A 22,420-nucleotide genomic window follows, 5' to 3' on the forward strand; every position below is an offset into this window, starting at 1 on the left:
TGGCCAGGGTGCTCCCAATTCCTCAATCCATCCTTTAGGATGAAGCACATCTTCCCCTCCCTGTTCCTGTGCTGGCTATTAGAGGCAAACCCAGGCTCGTTAGTCTTTCTGCAAAGCTCATAATGTGAAAAATGAAGCTTGAGAAAAATTAGCCAAATTACCAGGCTAATCCTTCAGCAGCAATCGCTGCTCCGCTGCACATCCGTAACGCGGGAGTAGCCGGAGCGCGTGGCTGTGGGGTGGCTGGGAGAGGAGGGATGATCCGTGGGGAGAACACGCTCCACGGGCTTCAGATGGGCTCCAGGTTTGCTCCCAAGGCAGCAAAGTGCAGGAGAGAGGCAGCTGTGCCTCCTGCTGCATCCCCTGTGTGGTATCATTCCCATGGGAGCAGCTGCTCCTGCTGCCCACAACTGATGAGGGGCAGGGATGGAATCCTTGTACCCCAGAGCTCAAGGAATCACGGGAGGTGGTTGCAAGTTAAGGGGTGATTCCCTTGTGGAAGTTGGGGTAAGATACATTCCAGACATCCCTAGGTTATCCCAGGGGGTGTATGAGGTCCCTGCGAAGCCTCTGATGGAGCTGGCAAAGGAGGAATTTGGAAAGGAGGGAACGGGCACTCCCGTGCTCACAGATGGATGTGAAATCTGTGCTTACTTCCAACAGACTGGGACTGGCTCCAGCTGCTGATTTCAGCAATTCTGGTCCCTGTGGCACAGGGAATGCAGAGCCCCAGTGTCAGGGTGGGCAGGGTCCTGCTGCAGTGCCACCCTGGCTCGGGGCACTTCCCACAGCAGTCCCACAGACCCTCACCCAGGGCACCCTCCTGTCCCCCACAGTGCCACACCCCTCCCTGGCCTGGGAACATCCCCCACTTCCACTGCAGGAGGGAGCAGAGTGGGATGAACAAACCTGGAGGAAACCTGCAGAGGTGGCTGGTTCAGGCTGGACATCAGGTAGAATTCCCTCATGGAAAGGGTGGTCAGGCTTTGGAAGGGGCTGCCCACAGAGGTGTGGAGTCCCCACCCCTGGAGGTGTTCAAGGAACAACTGGATGCGGCACTCAGTGCTCTGGGCTGGTGACAAGGAGGGGGGTCAGTCAAAGCCTGGACTTGAGGATCGTGGAGGTCTTTTCCAAGCTCAGTGATCCTGGGATTCTGTGAGTTCCCCCTCCATTCTCTCCCCCAGCCCTCGCTCCAGGGAAGGCAGTTAACGAGGCTCAGCCCCTGACGTGCCGTTTAGATTTGAGTTTTCCCCGTGCTGGATTTGGCATTTCTTTGTGCCAACCCTCACAAAGTACAGACACATGTAAGTGGTTAAAGTCAACACGCTCCCAGATACTCACATTGATTACACTGTATTAGAAAATAGTAAATTATTTATCAGCCTTTCTGACTTGTGATTAGTGTAAAGCCGTTCTTGGATGCAAATTGGAATTGTAATTAGACATGTAGAAAGCCAGCATCTGAGACCTGCTCTCCTGAAGCAGTGTAAGGTACTGTTTTCCTTTTGTACCCAGAATAATTATCAAAGAACACTTTGCACATAAAAAACCCCCTCAGTTTATTAAAACCAGAGACAGTTTTACATGTGATCAGGGAACTAAAGCTGGTCACCACGATGCTGGGAGTTTCGAGCCAGAACATCTCAGCTTCTCACACTTGCTTTTGTTATTCCTGTGCTGGAAGGGGAAGGCAAGTTCCCCACCTCTGCCAATTCATTACTCAGCTTTAAATGAAGCCATTCTTGAGCAGAGATACACTTAAAAACCCACTTAAAAAACCCACCTCAGACAAAGAGAACAATGATAAAACCCCTTTGGCAAGTACAGCAGAGACCACAGTCACTCAGAGTCAGCTCCTGGCTCCCAGAGACTCCGGCTTCAGCCACTTCCCAGCCAATTCCCCTCAGTTCTGCGGCACAAGTCATTAAAATTTCAGGAGTAAAAAAATGCATTTACATTTGTGTAATAAGTCTAAATGCATTTAGGTTTTAGAGTTTGCCAACTGCAACTTACGGTGAGCTTTTGAGGACGCGGTTTGGGTTTCTTTCCCCTACTTAATTACATCAAAGTAAACCCAACACCAGGCAGGGTCAGGGATGTGCTGGTTTAAGACTGAAGCGTGAGAGAACAGTTATTAAAAGGAGAAATTTTAAGCCTGCTCTTGCCTGGAGTCACCCTCCTTGCAGGTGACAGGTGCTGTTTGAGCCAGACCTGTGAATAAAAACAGAGCCTGACTACACACTCTGCTTATCAGCCCAGGCAGAGATTATGGAAAAGAGTGAAAACTGATAATTTCACTGGAATTGTGCTCTATCTTGCATTTTAATTACCCAACTCTTAATTAGCAGCAGGTAAGAGCCGTATTAAAGGTTTCCTCTCCACTGTGAATTAGGGTCCAGAAGAAACAGACACCCAAGTGTCAAGCCCTCAGCTGCCAAGATGCTCTTCGCCCAAAAATGTCGAAGCACATCAACCTTGCCAGCCCCCTCCATGGGACACCGGGGAAGAGGGAGGAGATACCACATGCATCTGAAGCAGCAAAGCGTCATTATCCTGCTGGAATCCAGCCAAGCCCCTCTTCTCCTGCCCCTTGGGATTAGCACAGCAGTTGAGAAAGTAAATTCAAACCAGGATTTTGAGAGCCTGGGACAAACCCACACCTCACCCAGGAGCAGGCAGGTGCTCCCAGGTCCCCATGGCAGCCCCCATTCCCAGTGACAGCAGGCCCAAAACTGGCTCCACAGCCATATGTAGAGGCCCTCAGGCACACAGGAGAGTGCAAAAGAAGTTTCCAGGCATCCAGGCACACAAACCTCCGAGTTTTGGTGCCAAGGGCTCAGTCCTGCCAGAGGCAGCAGCTTAACTCTGGGAGAGCACGTGCAGCACTTGGGTGTTCAGAGAGGAGAGGGAGTGCAGGGTCACCCCGGGGGCCCCAATCTTGGTCTCCCAGCATTCAAATCCACAGGCACACAAGTCTTGCTTGGCTGCTTCCACGGCCAGCGGGGAGGTGTCTGCCAAGAGGAAGGCAAGAGCAGCCAGTGAGTCAGCTGGGCCACTGCAGGGAGAGCAAAACAGGCCATGGCACCTTCAAACACACGGCCCCTGGCACGGGGTCAGTGCCCTCAGGGCCTGACACACATAAATGAATGCCCTGAACCGCCCCTGGATGACACACTGCAACCCCCAGTGCCAGGCAGCTCTGCCAGACATCCCACCCCATCCTGACACAGCCACGCCAGGGCTGGCAGTGATCCCTTTGCCCTCAAAGCTGAGCCCCCCGGGGCCATGGGGGAGGATGCCCAGGGTGGCAGTCACTGACCTGGTGGAAGCAGGGTGATGGCACAGCCGCCCCCGCCAGCCCCGGTCAGTTTGCTGTGCAGCCCGTGGGATGCTGTCACCTGGCACAGCCTGTCCAGGGACGGGTGGCCAACCCCCAGCACGTTCAAGTGGTGTTGGTTTATGTCAAAGAATTCCTAAAAGCAACCACACAGAGATGAGGTGAGCACACCTGGAGACAGAGGGTCTTTACAGAAGTGGTAGAGAGGTGCAGGGGAGTTGCCCTGCCTTCCAACCATCCCGGTTCTGCCACGAATTTACCCACCAGCACCAGGCAACGAGGTTAGGACAGAGTCTGAGCCTTGGGCTGTTCATCTGTCCCTGTCCCCCTCGTGCCTTGTAGAGTGACAGGGGTACAACAGCTCCTGGACCTCCTGAGAAAACCCTGATCACTGCAAGCTGCCAGCAGACATTTATTTCAGAGCTCTGTGATGCCTCCTGACTCCTCTCCTCTCCCTGTCACACGAGTGTTGAGCAGGAGGCTGTGCAAGGCCGTGGGAAGGGCACTGAGCCAGCATCTCTCATTCCTGGCTGTCCCCTTGCCCTGCCCTGCCATCTACCCAGCAGAGCTAAAGCCAGGGACCTCTTGACACGACTGAGGCACCACTGCAGGCGCCACACGGAGGTACCTCCTCTTGTTTGGTTTGGGCAGCACTTCTCCTCCTCACGGGCAGGGCCTGGGCCAGGAGCCAAGGGGCCTCTTGGCAGCTCCACACTGGGAATCTGGCACCCAGCTCGAGTGGGGTCAAGAGAGTCCTTCCCTCAGGAGCAGCACAGGCCCCCCTGAGCACCCCCACCCTCCCTGCTGCCCCAGCCAGGCACAGACCTGCTGCTCCAGAGAGAGCTGCCCCAGCAGCCCCAAGGGATGGGCAACACCACAGAGCTGGGAGTTACAGCTTCTCTCCTCCCAGTACAACAGGTGATGGATTCAGGAACAGAGGGAAGGGCTTGGCCTGTGCTCAGAGCAAGTCTGGAGCAGGGCCAGGAGCTGACACTGGACCCCAAGTATCACAAGGCTGTCACAGCTCATCAGCACCAGCAGCAGAGGAAGGTTGTTCTCAGCAACACCACTCTGACACCCCAACTCCACCAACCTCCACAGCACGTGCTGGCTGCTCCCAGAGGCTGTCACAAGCCAGGGGACACAGGATCAGTCCCAGAAGGGCTCCCTAACAACAGCCCTGTGCTCCCTCCTCCAGCCAGTGGCACCAAGCTCTTGCCTGCCTGTGGTTCACAGTGAGCCAGGAGGGATGCACAGGGAACAGAGAGGTGTCAGTCACATCACCCTCCCTCAGCTCCACACGGAGGAGACAGTGCAGGAAGAATCCCCCTCTCCCTTCCAGAGCATTTCTGTCCTGTTTAAAGAACAGCAGGGAGAAGAAGGAGCCAGCAGCACACAGAGCACAACCATCACCCTTCTGGGCTGGGCTGGACACACGTCCATCCAGAGGCCTCTTTACATGCCTGAGTGAGGGCACAGCACTGCCTGTGATGATCCAAGACACCTGTCATCTCCTGATCCAAAATCTGCCAGGAATCAGATGACAGCTTATGACACACTAGACTAGTTCGACTGGCCAGAACTGCACATTTCAGAAACAGCCAAAAATATATATTTTTATATATATGCTGCATATAATCAGCTGGGCCTCTGAGGGCTCTTCAAGCACAAGACGAAACAGCAGACTCAAGACAGGAACCTGCTCACTGCAGAGCTGCTTCCAGGGTGTGGGACACAAGGATGCTTTGGCATCTTCCATGTGAGGATCTCAAAGCACAACTCAAATTATCCCCTCTCTTCCCTGGGCCCCAATACTTCCAACAGCCTGAGGACATGGAATTAAGGGCAAGAGTGGTGTGAAGTTGTGCTGTGAACAGACTCCAGACCTCCCCCAGCAGATGCCAGCTCAGTCCACCCTGATTAGTGCAGGATCCCACCACCCTCTTGGTGCAAAGGGAGCAGAATTTTGCCATGAACCCCACAGGAGACCCCTCACAGCTGCGGAGGGAACAACCCACCAGCAAGAGCAAGGACGAGCAGAATCCTCGCAGGAGGGATCCAGATGCCAACAAGGATGTTCCTTGCTGGTACCAAATGGTTCTGACTGTCCAGGTTGGCTCCCAGGGCCAGGCCAGGTTTGGCTCAGCTGGGACACACATCCCTCCCCCTGGGTGCTGGGGATCAGCATTACAGCACTCTCAGCACTTCTTCCACTCGGAAGCGTGTTCCTCCCCCCCAGCAGCCTCTTCTCTGTGAGCAAAGCCAAGACAAACAGATCTCTGTGTGCACCTCGTGCATCACTGTCAGGTCAGCTCTGGGCACAGCTCTGTCTGTCGTTCTCCGGAGCCAGGACGAGCGCAGGGCACTGGGAGCTGGCTCAGAACCAGCCCATCACAAACCAGTGGCCCTGGGCTCCCACTCCTCACTCCAGTCCTGGCAGCGACAGAGCAGTTGCTTCACAGTGACTGCCAGAACGAGCACGGCTGGCCCACGGCACAGACATCACTCCACGATTCTCAAGGAAGGGAAACCAAGCCCCCAGAGCCACAGGTCCACAGAGCCCCAGTCCCACTACCCCCATCCCCACCCACAGCTGTGGAGAGGCAGCAGCAGCACTTTGTGTCTCCTGGCTCCAGGAAGGGCATTAAAAGCAGCACACAGAGACCACGGCTTCGCTCGGAACTGAACATTTCCTGCCATCACATTTTTTTTTTGCTCAGACCTAATGTTCTTTAAATGACATTTTGATGTTCAACAGTAGCAGTGTCTAAAAATACTGGCGAACAAGCCCCTTACCTCCAGCACAGGGTAATACTCTGGTGATGGATTTGCAGGCATCTCTTCCAGAACACTTTGGCACTCCTGAGAAATGGCATCGATGGAGTCCAGCACCGGGTTCATTATTGCAGGGAACTGAGAAGGGGGGGAAGGAAGAGGTGAGACACTGTCCTTCCAAAGCACTGGGATGAAACCAGTCCCAGTCTCTCTGAGCTGAGCAATTCCTCACCCCATTTGGGGCTACTCATTCACAGAGCACCCCACTGCAGGGCAGTGCTGCTCCTGCCTGCAGAAAATGGAGGAAGAGAGGGGAAGGCCAGAGGAATGAAGTGTTCTTTTGCAAACTGGTGGTTTTTGTGGCAAGCCCTGTTAATGCTGGAGAAAAGGAGGAGATGAGCTGAACCCCTGTTCCCAGGCAGCTGGGCTTTAGGCAGTAGACAGGAATGCAGTGACCACAGGAGGGATCTCCCAGAAGATCCCTGTGGGACCTACAGTCCCACATGAGGGTTATCTCCATCCCCACAACCACGCAGGTGCTGCACCTTCAGGATCTTCTCCTTGACCCCAGCCACCAGGACCTTGGTGCTTCGAGGGACTTTTGTGTTGGTCAGCAAGATCCTCAGCGTGGGCACCCTGAAAGCAACAGGAGACAGAGAATCCCAGAGTGGTTTGGGATGGAAGGGACCTTAAAGCCCATCTCATTCCAAGCCCCTGCCATGGGCAGGGAACATCTCCTGGCCTCTTTCCTTCACAATCCCCAAGGCTAAAGCTCATTCTGCCTCAGAAGGCCTCTTTCAGACACCCAAGATAAGGAGACCCATTAGTTTTACAAAACTTAAGCAGGTGCTTCAGTGCTGGGTTCAGGCTTTTTCCTCTTGGATACAAGGAACAACTGTACTAGTACTATAAATAGGACTGTAATGTATTTACTGAAATCCATGTTTTTCAAGTAAAATTTTTCTTTTGAAATCCTCTCCATGAGGGTAGCCAGCAGTGGCCATTAACTGCTAATAGAGCAATTTCATGCACTGTGAAAGATTTTAATGGAGTCAGATTATCCTTGGCTGGCAGGAGGCAGAGGGAACACGCAGGACCCAGATTTCTCTCTGCCAGTGGGTTTTCCCCCCACCAGGTAAGCACAAAGTTCCCCCTCCCCACAATGTCATTTGCTGCCAGGAGCAGATCCATTCCTGCTGCCCATAATGCCATGAAATTAATATTGATCCTCTGTGCTGTGTTCATCTAATGGCAGATAATGACCAAACGTTTCATTGTGCCCCCCACCCACCCCAAACCAGGGCAACACTCAGGCTGCCCTCCCCCCAAACGTTGCTGCAGAGCCCTTCCCACGCTCCAGCCACCTCCCATCACCCTCATACCCACAACACCCACCCAGAGCCTCCCTGACATGTTCCACCCACCGTGTGTGAGGGTTATTTTTAAACTCCAATATTACCTCCTTAATGGTGTGATTTTTCCTGCTTGGTATCTCAGGGCTCCACCTAAAGTAAAATACATGTATTGTCTCGGCACAGAGCGAGCGCAGAGATAACACAGGAGCTCTTTCATCTTCAGAACCTCACCCAGAGCCTGTGACAGTAATTGCAAGAAACACCAGCTAAATGAACCATGTTCTCCAGCAGCACGAACGTGCCTCACCCTGCTGCCTTAATGAGAGGGTCTGGCCGGACGTAGTTAACCCAGGGCCTTTCCCCTTGCTCTCCTCTACTCTGGGATCACATCAAATAATTTTTTAAAAGGCAAAGAGTTTGGCCAGCAGTAAATCTTCCCTGAAAAAAAAAAAAACCAAACCAAACCCAGAATCCAGCAGCGCTTCCCTGGGGCAGAGCCAAGCAACAGGGGTTTCCATAGACTGAATGTGCGAGCAGCCATCCTTCAGCATGGAATTTCATTGTCCAGAAGGAATGTCTCACTTGGCTCCTACCCTCACAGAGGCACCACGATTAGGTCTCATTAGAAAGATTATTAACAGTCTCCAAGGACACTTTCAAAACACTGGGAAGTCTCTGCTAATTGAAACTAAATGACAGCTGTCCAACTGCATTTTCTCCAGCATTATCCCTGGGACGGGATTAGGCTTCTTTGTTCCTGCCAGAATGTTTAAAATATCAGTTATTTGTGGTGGGGTCTCTGCCCCACGGCACCTGCCTGAGGGACACAGAGCTCTGGTGTTCCTGCAGCCCATCCCCAACATCCCAGCTGGCTCCAGTCCCAGCTCACAGATGGAGCAAACTGAAGGATTCCCTCTGCTCTGAACAAAACAGGGCTCTGGATTTGGGAGTTTCTGTGGGGAGCAGTAAACACACCTACCCCAGGTACCAACAGCATTGTCCACACCCGATGGATTGCCATGGATCACTCGCTCCCCTTGGAAGGCCCAGTTGTTAATCACTGTCAGCTCCTCTTCTGTCCACCTGGAAGGCAAGAAAATGACCCCAACACACAATTACCCTAGGCCAGTGCGAGGAAGGGAACAGATTCAGGGAGATCAAATTTAAACAGGATGCAAGTCCAAACCCATCCCCACCTCACCAAACACATTGGAAAGGCTCAGGGAGTTGGGATTGTTCAGCCTGGAAAAGAGAAGCTTTGGGGTGATCTAATAATTGTGGCCTTCCAGGACCTGAAGGGGCTACAAGAAATACATAGAGAGACCACTTACAAGGTTCAGGAGTGACAGAACAAGGGAAATGGTCCCACTGCCAGAGGGCAGGGTTAGATGGGATACTGGGAAGGAATCTTCCCTGTGAGGGTTATGAAGCCCTGGCAGAGGCTGCCCAGAGAAGCTGTGGCTGTCCCATCCCTGGAAGTGTCCAAAGCCAGGCTGACTGGGGCTTGGAGCAACCTGGGCTAGTGGAAGGTGTCCCTGCCCATGGCAGGGGGGTGGATGAGATGATCTTTGAGGTCTCTTCCCACCCAAACCATCCCACAATTCTCTGATCTCGGTGTGAGATCCTGCTCATCAACAGGCAGGACAGTGCACTTACAGGAGCAGAAGGTGAGAACAGAATGGTAAAAGCTGCATTTCAGACGTGCAACTTCAGCCCCTGCTCACCAGCTGCTCAGCTGCAGAGCCTCCCAAAATGGGTCAAAAAGTATATCAGTTCTAACTCCACCATCTCCAGCAAAGACTTTCATTTTCAGGGATTAACTCTGAACACTTGAAGCTGTGCCAAGTGCTGGCCCAGGGAGCACAGAAGGGAAGCAGACACACATCCAGAAGGTGTTATCCTAAAAACCACAAAAGCGGGTTTTCTGTTGTCTGAAAAGCAGTCACACAGGCTGGTGAATGCTTTGGGAGTTTAAATGCTGGCACAGACTTTGGTGCTAGGTCAGACTCACAAGGATCAAGGCCCCTCACTGAACACACTAATTAACAGGCTGCAGAAGCAGAAAAAAAGCAAAGGCAGAGCTGCCACTTACAGAGCAATTGCTGGCTGTGACTTCAGAGATTTCTCCCCCACTGCCTCCCAAAACCCTAGTGCTTCCCACACATCCCCTTCAGAACTCACCAGTCTCTCAAACCCACTTGTTCCCTCCACAGTGAAGGATTCTGGCACCCCAAGGGAAGCTCAACACCCACAGGAGCCTCCTGCATCCTGCAGGGACACATTTACCTCACCCAAATCATGGAATGGTTTGGGCTGGGAGGGACCTGAAAGCTCATCTCATTCCACTCCCAGCCACAGGCAGGGACACCTTCCACTAGACCAGGTTGCTCCAAGCCCCATCCAACATGGCCTTGGACACTTCCAAGGATCAGGCAGCCACAGCTTCTCTGGGCCTCACCATCCTCACAGGGAAGAATTTCTTCCCAATATCCAATCTAAACCTACTCTCATTTTGAGCACAGAGACACACCTCTGACCCTCCTTGCACACCACAAGCCTGCTCTACAGTCCATTCAACAGGTCTTTAGAATAAAACATGCTGGAGCACAGGCACAAACACACATTTTGGAAAAGCCTCACAGAGTCTTGCAAGGCAAGGCAGAAGTTCCAAGAGCCACCCGCTGTGTGGAAGCTGTTTCCCTTCACTCCCCGCTTCCCCGGGCCTCAGCAGAATGTCTTTATCCATCTCCACACACCTTGCATCCCACTTGCCAGCATTTAATCTGTGGAGCACTCAGAGAACAGCTCCCAGCACCACGACTCCCAGACAGGAGCGGGGTTTGCTGTAAACCACTTGTTTTTAATCCTCTTTGAGAGGCTGCGATTCCTGCCGACACGGGAGCCATTATATCACGCTGTTCTTTTCTTGCCACGTTAAGCAAAAACCCTCTGAAGTCTGACACCCCCATCTCTCACTCTCCCCTCTGCACGCCAGCTGCAAGGAAGGAATTATGCTGGATCCACGCTGCAGCCAAGGGAATGAATGAAGACATCCTGGCTGCTCCGAGTGGAGCTGCCCTTTCAGTTCTCAGTGTGGGAGATTTGCCCGAGCACGGGGGACAAACTGCTCCCTCCAAGAACCTGTTTCTGGGTCAAGCTGAAAATTCTGGTTTAAAAGGAGGACACAGTCACCCCCCCCTTGCTGTCTCACTCTTATCCCACGGCAAGTACAGCCAGAAAAGGCTGCACCTGGCACAGGGAGCAGAAGGAAGTTCTGCCCCCCCGAGCTGTGGCAAGCTGCTTCAAACAGAGCCTCCTCTCACACAGGGCACAGCACACCAGGCCTCCAGGGCTGAGCTCCAAGGGTAGAAGGAAAGAAACTCTCTTTCTCCAGCCACTGATAAAGGGGAAAGACAGGCAGGAGGTCAGGAGGAAATGTAGCACACGCAGAAAAAAAAAAAATCCATGGGAAATACAGAAAACCCAGAAATGATCCTGGAGAACTCAAAGTAAAATCTGGAAGATGCTCAGAGACAACAGAGGAAATCGAGGTTAAAAAAATTCAGCACATTAAAGCGTGTGTTTTATTTGCTTGGAAAAAAAATCAAGGGTTGTTTTTTTCTCTCTTTAAGTATGTGTATGTGACACCAGACAAGGGAAATGGGGTGAGTTTTATGACATCTCAGCTGCTTTTATCAGAAGTGAATGATAAATGTGATTTCAGGTCAGGGCTCTGGGACAGGGTTGGGAACACTGGGGAGAGACAGGAAATGGGCTCAGGGTGCCACTGCTGTGGCCACAGCCAAGAGAGAGCAGGAGAGGTGGCAGTGCCAGAATTCCTGGAGGTAAAAGGAAAGACGGGGCACAGGGAGCAGAGCTGTGGATCCCAGGCAGGGAGGCTTCCCCAGCTCCTTACCTGGCTGTGGATTCTCCCTCCTGCAGCGGGCAGGAGATGGCCCCACACACCATGAGCAGGGCAGCAGCCAAGCACACGGCATAGGCAGCACTGGAGCCCAGCCCTGCTCCCGTGGGCAGCTCCGACCACACCACGATGTCCACGCTCGGAACGTCCCTGCAACACAGACACACAGGAATGGCACAGCCGCCCCAAATTCCACCCTGAGACAACACTGCAGAGGCAAAAGAGGCCAATTGGGACTGATCACAGGGAAAGCTGATTGAAAACTGGCAACATCAGCACACACATCTGACACAGAGGGGCTTCAGGAGGGCTCATTCCCCAGCGGAGTGGCCTGGCTAAGCCTGGGACAAAGCCTTGCTGAGCCGGATCCAGGACTGGCACAGCTTGTCAGGCTGATAGCAGGGACACTTGGTAACTAAATACTTGAGCAGCATCACAAGGAGCCCCTTCAAAGACTGTTGTGAACATGATTTTAAGCATGCTTCTAAATAAAGTGTAAACATCCCAAGTCTGTAATTGTATTTACATCCCACTGGAGCAACGGGCTGATGGGAAGATGGAATATGGACACATTCCCTGTCCCTCTGCTTCACTGAGCATGCCTGGGTTGTGTTACAGACCCCAGATTGAAACCCTGGAGCTTTTCCCTCTGTGGGTGAGTGACAGAACTCTGCACTGCTGGTCTCAGAGCTGTGACAGCCCCAGTGCCACCACTGAGCGACCCCCAGACTGCAGGCCCAGCCACGATGCAGCTGCACATCCCAGCTCTTTAATGTGAATACTGAAGCTGGGCTCTGACTTGGTTTCTAAAAGCCAAAAGGGCTGTACCAGACTGACCACCTGCCCAGTCACACCAAGGGCATCAACGGTGCCGGGCAAATTTGGAAACTGGAACAGCCCTGAGTTGGGCTTACCTCAACTTCTCCTGTTTTTAGGCACATTCAGCCCACAGAGGGATCAGACTTAGCTCAGACAACAAATACAGGAGCTGCCTCCTGGAGGGAGGGATGTCTGTGTTGTGGCTGTGGGATGAACTGCTCTTATTTAAGCCTCTTGATGCCTAAATGAAAGTAGGTGATTCCCAGCCCACCTGCCTAGGGCACCAACCCACCAAACAGCTCAGCTCTCCAGTCTCCTGCGGGCCCAGAACCCAAACAAAGCGAGACACCTTAGTAATGCCTTATTTTGCCCCCAGGATTTGTTTTCTCCCCATGATTTTGCAGCAGCAACTAATGGTGAACAACACCCAACAGGTTTATTTTGGGGCAGGAGAAGAGCCTTACCCATACTTAGCTGAAATAGCCAGGCACATGTACAGGAAGGCAAGGGTAGCAAGGCTATCAGGGCCTGAGGCTCCAGCAGCAATTCCAGCAAACTCCCTCAGTGCATCCAGCTGTTCTAGGCTGGGGGACTTAGACTCCTCAAAGTCAGCTACGGAAGCAAGCAGGGGAGAATTTAAACACTTAGAGTCCAGGGAACTGTTCAACTGAAAGCAGCATTTACAACAGCACCTCCTGTTACAGCAGGCAGAAATAGGTGGAGCTGATTTTAGGCTCTACCTCAGGGTTTGTGATGAAAATCAAAGCAAATTCTCCGCCAGCCATTCTCAAATCCAAATGTTTCCATCTGCCAATGTCTCCTTGACTACACTTCCCAGTGATCACTATGGAGAACTAGGCAAGTCACAAACTCTTCACTGAAGGATGTGGATTCTGGAACTGGGATATTCTGGGGCTCTACCCAGTACAAGATGCTGCAGAAATTCCAGTGAGGGCTGGTGTGGGGTAGAGAGGTAGGAAACAGGCCCCCTTATCCCTGCCTTCCTTAGGAGCCCAGCTCTGACCAGCTCCAGAGAGGCTCCTTTTTGGCCCCCCCATCTGTGACATCCCTGGACGTGGTCCCTGCCTGGCTCCAACACTGCTAGAGCTGCAGCAGCACAGGAACAGGTCCTTGGGAGCCTGAAACAGGAGGGGACATGACACTGAAGGGGGCACACACAGACACCTGAGCGCCGGAGGGGGTCACATGGAGGGAGGGTGCAGGAACAGGTCAGCAAAGCACACAAACCGAGCAGGGTCAGAGACAGCGAGGGGAACACTGCAAATAACCCCGTGGGGGGTCCCAGCACTGTCACCCCACAGGGGGGTCTGCACGGTCACCTCATGGGGGGTCCCTGCACTTTTGCCTCGGAGAGGGTCCCACCGCAGTCACCCCACGGGGACCCCTGCACAACCATCCCACAGGGGGTCCCAGCAGGGCCTCCTTGCAGAGGGTCCCACCTCACAGCACCGAGGGCGCCTCACCCCGCCCGGGCAGCGCTTCCCCCCCAGCCTTGCCTGCGATCCGGCCCCGCAGGGCCCGCAGCTCGGGGGTGTCCCAGCTCCTCTGGACGCCGACCCCGGGCAGGCAAACCCGCACCCGGCCCTCGGCCCCGGGCCGCAGCCGGAGGAACGTCCGCAGGTCCAGCGCCACAGCCAAGGCCACCTGCGGGGGGAGAGCGGAGGTCACGGTGGGGCCGGGCAGCGCTCACAGAGCCGGGCTCGCCTGACCCTGCCCGGCACCACGGCCGGGAGCTCAGCACCCCTCACCTTGCCGCTCAGCACCCCTCACCTTGCCGTGCACCACCGCGTGCTCCCCGTGCACGATCACCTTGCCCGGCGCGGACACCGCCAGGCCCCGCTCCCACATCGCCACCATCGCCGCTTCACGGCCCGCGCCGACTGACAGCCCCGCCCGCCAATGGCAGCCCCGCCCCGCCGCGCCACAGCCAATGGCCGCCAGCCCCGCGGGGGCGGGACTCGGTGCCAGCCAATGGGGGGGCGGGGGCGGACGGTGGCGCGGCGCTGGGGTGAGGGCGCGGGCGGGGGGCGGGCCGGGACGGCGGCCGGCAGGGATGTGGCGGCGGGCGGCGTTGGCAGTGCCGGGCCGGGGGCTGCGGGGACCGCCGGGGCGGTGGGGCGGCGGGGGCGGAGCGGGAGGGCAGGTGAGATAGAGAGCCGGGACCTCCTCACGGAGTCGTTTCCCGCATCACGGCGTCTCTCCCCCCCACGGTGTGTGTCCTCCCCTCACTGTGTGTTCCCCCGGTGCCGCCCCCGCCATGGTGTGTGTGCCCACCCCCTCCAGTGTCCCTCCCCTCGCTGTGTCCCCGCTCCTCTCTGTGTCCCCCCACCCCACGGTGTGTTCCCCTCACCCCATCCTCACGGTCTGTGTCCCCGCAGCTCCGACCGCGATCCCCCCGGCCGTGACCGCCCCTCCCGCTCCCCGCGGATCTACACCAGGACGGGGGACTCAGGTAGAGCCCGGGGGGCGCCGGGGGAGCTCCAGGGCAGGGCCCCCACAGACCCCTGAGCGCCCTCCTCCCACCTTTCCCAAAGGATTCTCCAGCACGTTCACCGGGGAGCGGCGGCCGAAGGGCGACAGGATCTTCGAGGCCTTGGGAGCCACGGACGAGCTGAGCTCGGCCATCGGGTAACTCTGGCTGGGAGGGGCCGAGCTCGGGGGTTTCATGTGGAAAAATCGTGCTTGGGGTGATTTCTCCATACCCAGCTGACTTTTTTTTTTTTTTTTTTTTTTTTAATCTCTAACCAAGGCTGGCTGGTGAGTTCAGCAGTGAAAAGGGCCACACGTTTGTTGGGCAACTTCACAAAGTGAGTATTAATGGTAATCCTCACCCAGTGCAGTCGCTGCATCTGTGGTACTGAAACATAAACTCGCAGGAATCCAATACATTTAGTCTTTAAATAAATAAATACTTAAGACTCCCTAGATTACTCTCTAAGAGGTAATTTCTTTAACCGAGAAGGAAAGTGGTAGATCAGGTGATCAGTTATGGGCAGCAGACTCATCTCTAGGTTCATTCAGAGTTAAGTCAGAGACACATTTTGGACACAAGTTTCGTTGTCACAGAGCCTTCGGTTTGAAATTGGGGCACAGACCCACGTGGGCACAGCACTGACATAGGTGGCAGCCTGTGAGTTTGGCTAATTAACTTTGCTGAGCACAGCAATACAGAAGGAGCTAATCAGAGATTTTAGGAAACTTTTCCAGGCTGCCTTTCCCATATCCCAGGCTGCGGAGATGCCCTGTGTGGAGGGGGACATGGCAGCACTGCCTGCAGCTTGTCCCTGCCTTCCCAGAGGTTTGGTGTCCTGCCAGCCTGGCTTCTCAAGCAGCACTTGGGGAGCACTTTCCTGCTCCCTCTCAGGAGGCTGGGGATGAGGCACATCGAGGGTGGGGTCTTTGATCTGCCTCCCCTGGCATGTTAAAGGTGGGGAGTGACAGCACTTGTGGTTTCTGTCCTGGTGCCACGTGCAGGTCCAGTGCATGCTGCAGGATGTGGGCTCCAACCTCGCCACGCCGCTCTCCTCCGCCAGGGAGGCTCACCGGAGTAAGTCCTGCCTTTTCCTGGGATGGCAGGAGTTGGGCACAGCCTGGAAGGGGGTGGTTGGATGAGGCACAGGGAGGAGCAGCTGGGGTGGCTCATCCTGGAGAAAAGGAGGCTCAGGGTGGACCTTCTGGCTCTCTGCAACTCCCTGACAGGAGGGTGGGGCCAGGTGGGTATCGGGCTCTGCTCCCAGGGAACAAGGGACAAGAAAAGAGGAAACAGCCTCAAGCTGTGCCAGAAGACATTCAGATTGGACATCAGGAGCAATTTCTTCATGGAAAGGGTGGTCAGGCATTGGAAGGGGCTGCCCAGGGAGGTGGTGGAGTCCCCATCTCTGGAAGTGTCCAGGGAACGACTGGACGTGGCACTCGGTGCTCTGGTCTGGGTGACAAGGTGAGGATCGGTCACAGGTTGGACTTGATGATCTTGGAGAGTTTTTCCAGCCTCAGTGATTCTGGGACTCTGTGAATCACACACGTCCTTGGGTGCTGAGTGAATCACACACAGTCCCAGCAGCTGCTGTGCTTGTGGCACTCAAGTGATGTCAGGTGGCCTGAGGCGCTGGCCCAGCACCCACCCGGCCCTGCTGAAGCAGGAGGAATTTTTTGGGATGCTTTCTTAGGACTTGCTGATCCAAGGAAAGCAAAAATAGATCTCTGTATGTCGACTGAAATCGTTTCTGAATCACTTTTTCTTCAGCTGATTCTCCTTTTCCCCTCTGCAGAACGAACATCTTTCAGCGAGAAGCCGGTGCTGGAGCTGGAGCAGTGGATTGACAGTTACTCGGAGCAGCTCCCTCCCCTCAGAGCCTTCATCCTGCCTGTAGGTACTGCCTGTGCCTCTCACCTGCTGCAGGAGGCTCACTCACTTCCTTAGGGGAGCCCTGCCCCCTTTCCACTTACCACAGGAAAACAGGTTGGGAGGCCACTATTTCCATTGACAAATGCCAAATAAAAGCAGAGAGGATTTGGGAGTTAAATTTCCCCATCCTGCTGCCACTCAGGTGTCCCTCCCCTTGCCTGACCATGGCACAGGGATCAATCTCACATGTGTGAGAGGTGCTGAGCTCTCCCAGGGAGCGGAGCGGGGGCTGTGCTGTTGGTGCAGACACTGAGGGGGTGTTTCCTTGCTGTTGCAGTCCGGAGGCAGGAGCAGTGCTGCTCTCCATTTCTCCCGAGCCGTGTGCCGCCGGGCTGAGAGGTGGTGAGTGCTGTGCTGGGACAACACTGGGGAAAGGGGATGGGGACACTACAACAGCAGCAAACCAGTGCAGTGAGAGCCACTAGTCAGGGCTGGGCTGCACCTGAGGCTTGAGCCAAGCTTTTGTTTGTTTAGTCCAATTCCAGGAGTGGAGGCGGCACAGAGCCAGACTGTGTCTTCCCTCCCCTCAGCTGAGTCATCTGAGCCGAGACACCACAGACAGGGTTGTGTTGAGCTGCAGGTCTGTGCTCAGCTCCTGTCTGGTCTGATAAACGTGGGAAGGTGGGGCACTGGCAGGTGTGAGATCCAAGGAAGCTCTGAGTGGTTTTCAAGGCCAGGTTGGACGGGGCGTGGAATGGCCTGGTCTGGTGGGGGATATTTGTGCCCATGGCAGGGCATGGAACTGGATGGGATTTTAGATCCCTTCCAACCCAAACCATTCTGGGATTCTGCACCCCTGTCCAACCTGGCCTTGGACACTTCCAGGGATGGGGCAGCCACAGCTTCTCTGGGCAGCCTGTGCCAGGGCCTCACCACCCTCACAGGGAAGAATTCCTTCCCAGTATCCCATCTAATTCTGCTCTCTGGCAGTGGGAAACCATTCTTCCTTGTCCTGTTCCTCCAGAACCTTGTAAATAGCCTCTCTCTGTCCAGTCATAGCCATGGATGAGTATCCTTGGAGGAGAAGAGCTGGCAGCCTCCTGAACAGTCACAAACAGTATTGGCACCATTTATCCCCCCCAAATTCCTCTGGAGAAGCCAACAGCCCTCACAGATAGAGTGGGGACCCTGGGGGAAGTTGGGGAGTGAAGGGGCTCCAGCAAATTACAACTCTTTGTGCATTCAGACCTGGAAAGCTAAACACTAACATTTTCCTTTGCTTTTTCCAGCGTGGTTCCTTTAGTCCAAGCAGGGGAAGCAGATCCAAATGTGGCCAAATATTTAAACAGGTAAAAAAAAATATATTATCCCAAACCCTTACTCTGTCCTACTGAAGCATCCCCAGTGGTGTTCCCATAGTTTTGGGAAAAAACTGTGGGGTTTTACCTCCTGAGAAGCTTCTGGTATAAGATCTTTGAAGTGGTTTTCCTGCTTTTCCTTTGGTTTCCAGGCTCAGTGACTATCTCTTTGTCCTGGCACGTTATGCTGCAATGAAGGAAGGGAAGGAAGAGAAAATATATATAAAACCTGAGCCATAGCTGGGAGCTGGAATGTTTTATTTCCTTAATCATGGGAAGGTGAATCCAGCAGACTGCTTTTGCCCATCAAGGATGGGAAAGAGAACAATCCTGGACTGGAGGTGGGAGCTGCCAAGGACTTCCAGCTGAAATAACCATGACCTTGTTGATAAATCCTGAGAGGAACAGAATCACAGAATAATCTGAGTTGGAAGGGACCCATAAACAGCTGTTCTGGTCACTGGGCCTGGTCCACGCATCCCTTTTGGTGATGGCACCAGAGTCACTGCTGCTCCCAGGCTGGAGTTGAGGCAGGAAAATTCCAAAAACACTTTGGAGATGCCTTTGTTTCCCTGGGCAGTGGCAGGTGCTGTGGGAAGGACTCTGAGGAGTGGAGAAAACAATCAGGTTCTCTGTGTCAGTCACGGTGCTGGTGTGGAGCAGCAGCTGGAGGGATTTGGGAATTGTGTCCGCAGCTTTGAATTAATAAATGTGAACTTCCTTGTACCAAAGGGCCCTAAACTGTCACACTGAACACTGAGCCCTGTGTGCTTTTCTCTTCCAAGTCCCTTCCGATCCATCAGCCCCGGCTGGAGCTGAGCTGTGCAGATTTACAGGAATGCACCAGGAATTCCTTGGCTCTGACTGCCTCTTGTGCACCTGAGGAATGTCTCTTGTGCTGACAATCCAGTGCATCCTCTGCCAGGAGCGGGGCTCACAGGGTGGAGGGGTTAGAGCAGGAAAGGCCGAATCCCATGGCTGTGCTGGGATTGACTCCAGGTGGAGCTGCCCCTCGGAACAGGGACCAGCCAGGAGAGCAGAGCCCTGGGGTTGGCACCACCCAGGGCACTGAGGTTGCAGGAAAAGGGATTGGGACGAGGAGCAGCGCCCTGGCAGTGCCTCAGATGGGGGCCTGAGGGAGAGGGACCAACACCCTGAGGGTTGGTCTCGCACCCCGCAGGGTCCATGTCAACCTCGGAAGTGTTGCCCCATGGAGCCCTGAGCAGAACGGGCTGGAGCACAGCCTGGAGAACATTCTAGAGCTTGGAGAACCTGGCTGCTAACACCACGAGAGCAGAACACTGCTCAGCACAGAACACATCCTCTGTTCCAGCTTCCCAAGGGACTGAACACTCGATTCCACGTGTAAACACACACATTCCGGCAGCAGCGTGAGCTCACACCCACCCCCATGCCCTGCACACAACACACACAATTCCAGCTTTGCAGCCAAGTCCAAGCCCCTTCCAGCTTGGAAATATAACTGGGAAGAATCCATGTGGGACCTGGTGGCCTCAGTCTTCCCCCAGGGAACGCTGTGGGCTGCAAGGGGGTCATGCCCATCAAGGGCTTGTCCACTAAAGTGGAGGCAGCTTTTAAATCCATCCTGCACCTTCCCCTGTTCAATTATTTGAACAGAGACAACCTTAAACTTGTTCCTAAAAGAGCCCCTGGCTCTGTGTCCCTTTTTGGGCAGCGAGGAACACCCAGCACTAACAGATCCCCCGTCTCATCACTCACCTGGCTTTTAAGCAGATATTTCATGGCTATTGTTAATGCACATTTTTCATGGAGTAATTTTCCAAGCCTCAGCCTGGAACACATCCCAGTGACAAATGCTCTGGATTTGGATGGTCCTGTCAGCTTCAGTGTCACCTCAACCATTCCCCCAGTGCCTGCTCCAGACAGGCCACCAGGTTTATGGGAGCTCTGGCTCCAGGAGCGCTACTGAACCTCAGGAATCGAGAGGCTTTTCAAGTTTAATTGAATAAAATCCTTTGCAATATAAATTCTTCATGAATGCTCCATAAATCAGCTCTGGGAGGGATTTATAGTAGTTCCTTTTTTTTTCTTCCAGCTGGGGGGAAGAAATCTCAGTACTGGTTTGGGACCAAAGCTGGCATTGTTTGGATTGCAAGGAGAAATAAATTTAGCTACTACACTTTAATATGATGGAGAGATTAAATTTATTGGGGTGCTCCCAGCTGCCCCTCTCTCCCTCTCTATCCACAGCAGTTGTTTCTGGGGGGCTGAGGCAGAGGGAGGCTGCTGCAGGGTTTGAATTTAGGAGGGAGCAGAGACAAGGCTGAGCGTGGCCCCAGAACTGGGCCAGGAGCAGGACTTTCTGTCCTGAGAGTGTCCCCAAGGTCACCAGGGAGCCTCAGGCTGAGGGAGCTGGGGAGGCTCAGCCTGGAGAAAAGGAGGCTCAGGGGGAACCTTCTTGCTCTCTGCAACTCCCTGACAGGAGGGTGGAGCCAGGGGTAGTTGGGCTCTGCTCCCAGGGAACAAGTGACAGGATGAGAGGAAACAGCTTCAAGCTGTGCCAGGAGAGGTTCAAGATGGACATCAGGAGGAATTGGAGGAATTTCTTCATGGAAAGGGTGGTCAGGCACTGGAAGGGGCTGCCCAGGGAGGTAGTGGAGTCCTCATCTCTGGAAGTGTCCAAGAACCAACTGGACGTGGCACTCAGTGCTCTGGGCTGGGTGACAAGGTGAGGATCAGTCACAGGTTGGACTTGATGGTCTTGGAGAGCTTTTCCAGCCTCAGTGATTCTGGGATTCTGTGACTGCTCAGACCCTGGTGTGGCCTCCTCCCTGTGCTGGGAGCAGAGACCAGTGGTGGGGACATGGGGCTGGAGCAGGGACCTCGTGCACCAAGTCCCAGCATGGCCAAGCTGCCCCTGCTACGATCCCACGGCACCAGAGCCCGGCGAGGCAGCAGGAGCAGAGCCACGACAATGAAATCGCAGGCTCTAAAACAAATAAAGCTCCTCTGCTCCGGGCTGGCATTTGTTTTTCCAAGCTCTTTGTCCCTACCCAGCAAATCCAGCCCTACAACATAGGGATTTTAGTGCCTGCACCTCATTAATATAACGGGGGAGGCAGATGCTTTGTCCGTGCAGTGCCCAGCCACATTCCTGCCTCGCAGGGCGCCTGCTCCCGGGCTGTGCCGGAGCTGCCAGCACAGACATATGTTGCTAAGGGTCGTTTATTCTTGTTTGTAGAATGTATGGCTGCTCCCGGCTTCCACACTGTCAAAACTGGAAGAACTGGTCCCAAAATCTCTTGCTGCATGATTGGATCAGACGCCTGTACATCTGTTAACGCTGTAGGAGCTGTAAAACGGAATAAGTTGTGCTATAACTCAAGCCCCTCGATTGCTGCCGCGATGCGGGAGCAGCGGAGCCGCTGCTGCTCCGCCAGCAACGACACAACATCCATTTGGCCAGTCAGATGTAAATTTACACAAGGCAGCGTTTCCTCGGCCGGTGCACAGAAGGGAGGAGGGGGAAGTGTGTCCCCACCTCGACAGGATGTGCTGGACCCCCCAGCTGGGCGAGTTTTGGGGTGCACAGCCCCAGCAGCGGGAGCCAGCAGTAGTTGTGTGCTCCTCCTCTCGAGCTGGAGGAGCTGAAGGGACCACAGCTCCACCAGGTCAAGTCCTCTGCACTCACAGGCCTCTGAAATCCCCATTTAGCCTGAAAATGGTCAAAGCAAAACCCTCCCCACCCAAACACGTTGTGCTGCAATAAGGGGAGCCCTGGCTGGGAAGGGCAGGTGCAGTCATGGCACCCCAGGGTAAGAACCACCATCCCTGCCTGGACAGGAGCAGGTTCAGCCTGTTTGTGTGCAGGAAGGGGCTGTCTGGGCCTCTCAGCTCCATCTGTGCTGCAGCCTGGCCCCAAGTGCCCACCTCAGTGCTCATCCCAGTGCCCACCTCAATGTCCCATCCCTGCCTCTGCTGCTCCACAGGGCAGGCACAGGGAGGCAGCGACAGAGGGAGGGCTCAAACCACCCCCACGGGAACCTGCAGAGGGTCAGTATTGAACAACTCGACCTTAGAAACAGCCTCAAAAGCACTTCTGTGACCACCAGTTCAGTGCCACTTACCCAGGTGTGGCAGTGCCACGTGGGTGTGCCCCCTCCACCACCAGGGCACTGACCTGTTGCAGGAGCTGCTGCACTTTTTGGGAAAGGTGAGCAGACAAAACTGAGCTGCAGGAACAACAAATCTTGTTCTGCCCAGGGATGTGGAGACCAGAGCACGGCACACCCTCCTCCCTCTCCGTCGCAGCTTGTAAACAGCCCTGGCATAGGGTGCAGGCCAAGAGGTTGCACAGAACAGGTGTATCAAACAGGGAGTACCAGCCTGTGGTGTGAGTGTGGGGCTCAGGAGACCCTGTAGGAGCAGGAGAGGAGCAGCAGAGCAGCTGTGTGCTCCCAGACCCCCTGTGCCCACACAGCAGCTGCCGTGGGTGGGACACCCAGC

The 22,420-nt window shown here is 54.6% G+C and overlaps 2 protein-coding genes across 2 annotated transcripts; one reads left to right on the forward strand and one right to left on the reverse strand.

Moving 5' to 3' along the window:
• Positions 1 to 1,534: 1,534 nt before the first annotated feature.
• Positions 1,535 to 14,106, reverse strand: MVK (mevalonate kinase). Its single transcript, XM_050318379.1, has 10 exons — positions 14,000 to 14,106; positions 13,726 to 13,873; positions 12,673 to 12,820; positions 11,384 to 11,539; positions 8,447 to 8,550; positions 7,572 to 7,617; positions 6,658 to 6,748; positions 6,134 to 6,250; positions 3,320 to 3,473; positions 1,535 to 3,011 (listed from the first exon to the last, which is right to left on the reverse strand). Exons 1-10 carry the CDS (start codon positions 14,084 to 14,086, stop codon positions 2,860 to 2,862), a joined length of 1,203 nt encoding a protein of 400 aa, XP_050174336.1. The 5' UTR covers positions 14,087 to 14,106; the 3' UTR covers positions 1,535 to 2,859.
• Positions 14,107 to 14,128: 22 nt separating this feature from the next.
• Positions 14,129 to 18,686, forward strand: MMAB (metabolism of cobalamin associated B). Its single transcript, XM_050318765.1, has 10 exons — positions 14,129 to 14,237; positions 14,405 to 14,489; positions 14,608 to 14,681; positions 14,764 to 14,857; positions 14,979 to 15,036; positions 15,704 to 15,776; positions 16,498 to 16,595; positions 16,912 to 16,976; positions 17,864 to 17,923; positions 18,085 to 18,686. The coding sequence occupies exons 1-10, from the start codon at positions 14,129 to 14,131 to the stop codon at positions 18,170 to 18,172; spliced, it is 804 nt and encodes a 267-aa protein (XP_050174722.1). The 3' UTR covers positions 18,173 to 18,686.
• Positions 18,687 to 22,420: the final 3,734 nt, after the last annotated feature.

The sequence above is a fragment of the Myiozetetes cayanensis genome, unplaced genomic scaffold (genome assembly GCF_022539395.1).
Source record: "Myiozetetes cayanensis isolate MyiCay16 unplaced genomic scaffold, myiCay2020 scf21, whole genome shotgun sequence".
In the NCBI taxonomy this organism is placed as follows: Eukaryota; Metazoa; Chordata; class Aves; order Passeriformes; family Tyrannidae; genus Myiozetetes; species Myiozetetes cayanensis.

Bases quoted from the DNA above. Each gene is read 5' to 3' on its own strand.
- MMAB (XM_050318765.1), top strand. From the start codon at position 14,129: ATGGCAGCCCCGCCCCGCCGCGCCACAGCCAATGGCCGCCAGCCCCGC. The intron at 14,682-14,763 runs GTAGAGCCCGGG...CCTTTCCCAAAG, and splicing joins CACCAGGACGGGGGACTCAG to GATTCTCCAGCACGTTCACC. The intron at 17,924-18,084 runs GTAAAAAAAAAT...TTTGGTTTCCAG, and splicing joins GTGGCCAAATATTTAAACAG to GCTCAGTGACTATCTCTTTG.
- MVK (XM_050318379.1), bottom strand. From the start codon at position 14,086: ATGGTGGCGATGTGGGAGCGGGGCCTGGCGGTGTCCGCGCCGGGCAAG. The intron at 13,874-13,999 runs GTGAGGGGTGCT...CTCCCCCCGCAG, and splicing joins ACGCGGTGGTGCACGGCAAG to GTGGCCTTGGCTGTGGCGCT. The intron at 11,540-12,672 runs GTAAGGCTCTTC...TCTGTGTTGCAG, and splicing joins GCTATTTCAGCTAAGTATGG to GGACGTTCCGAGCGTGGACA.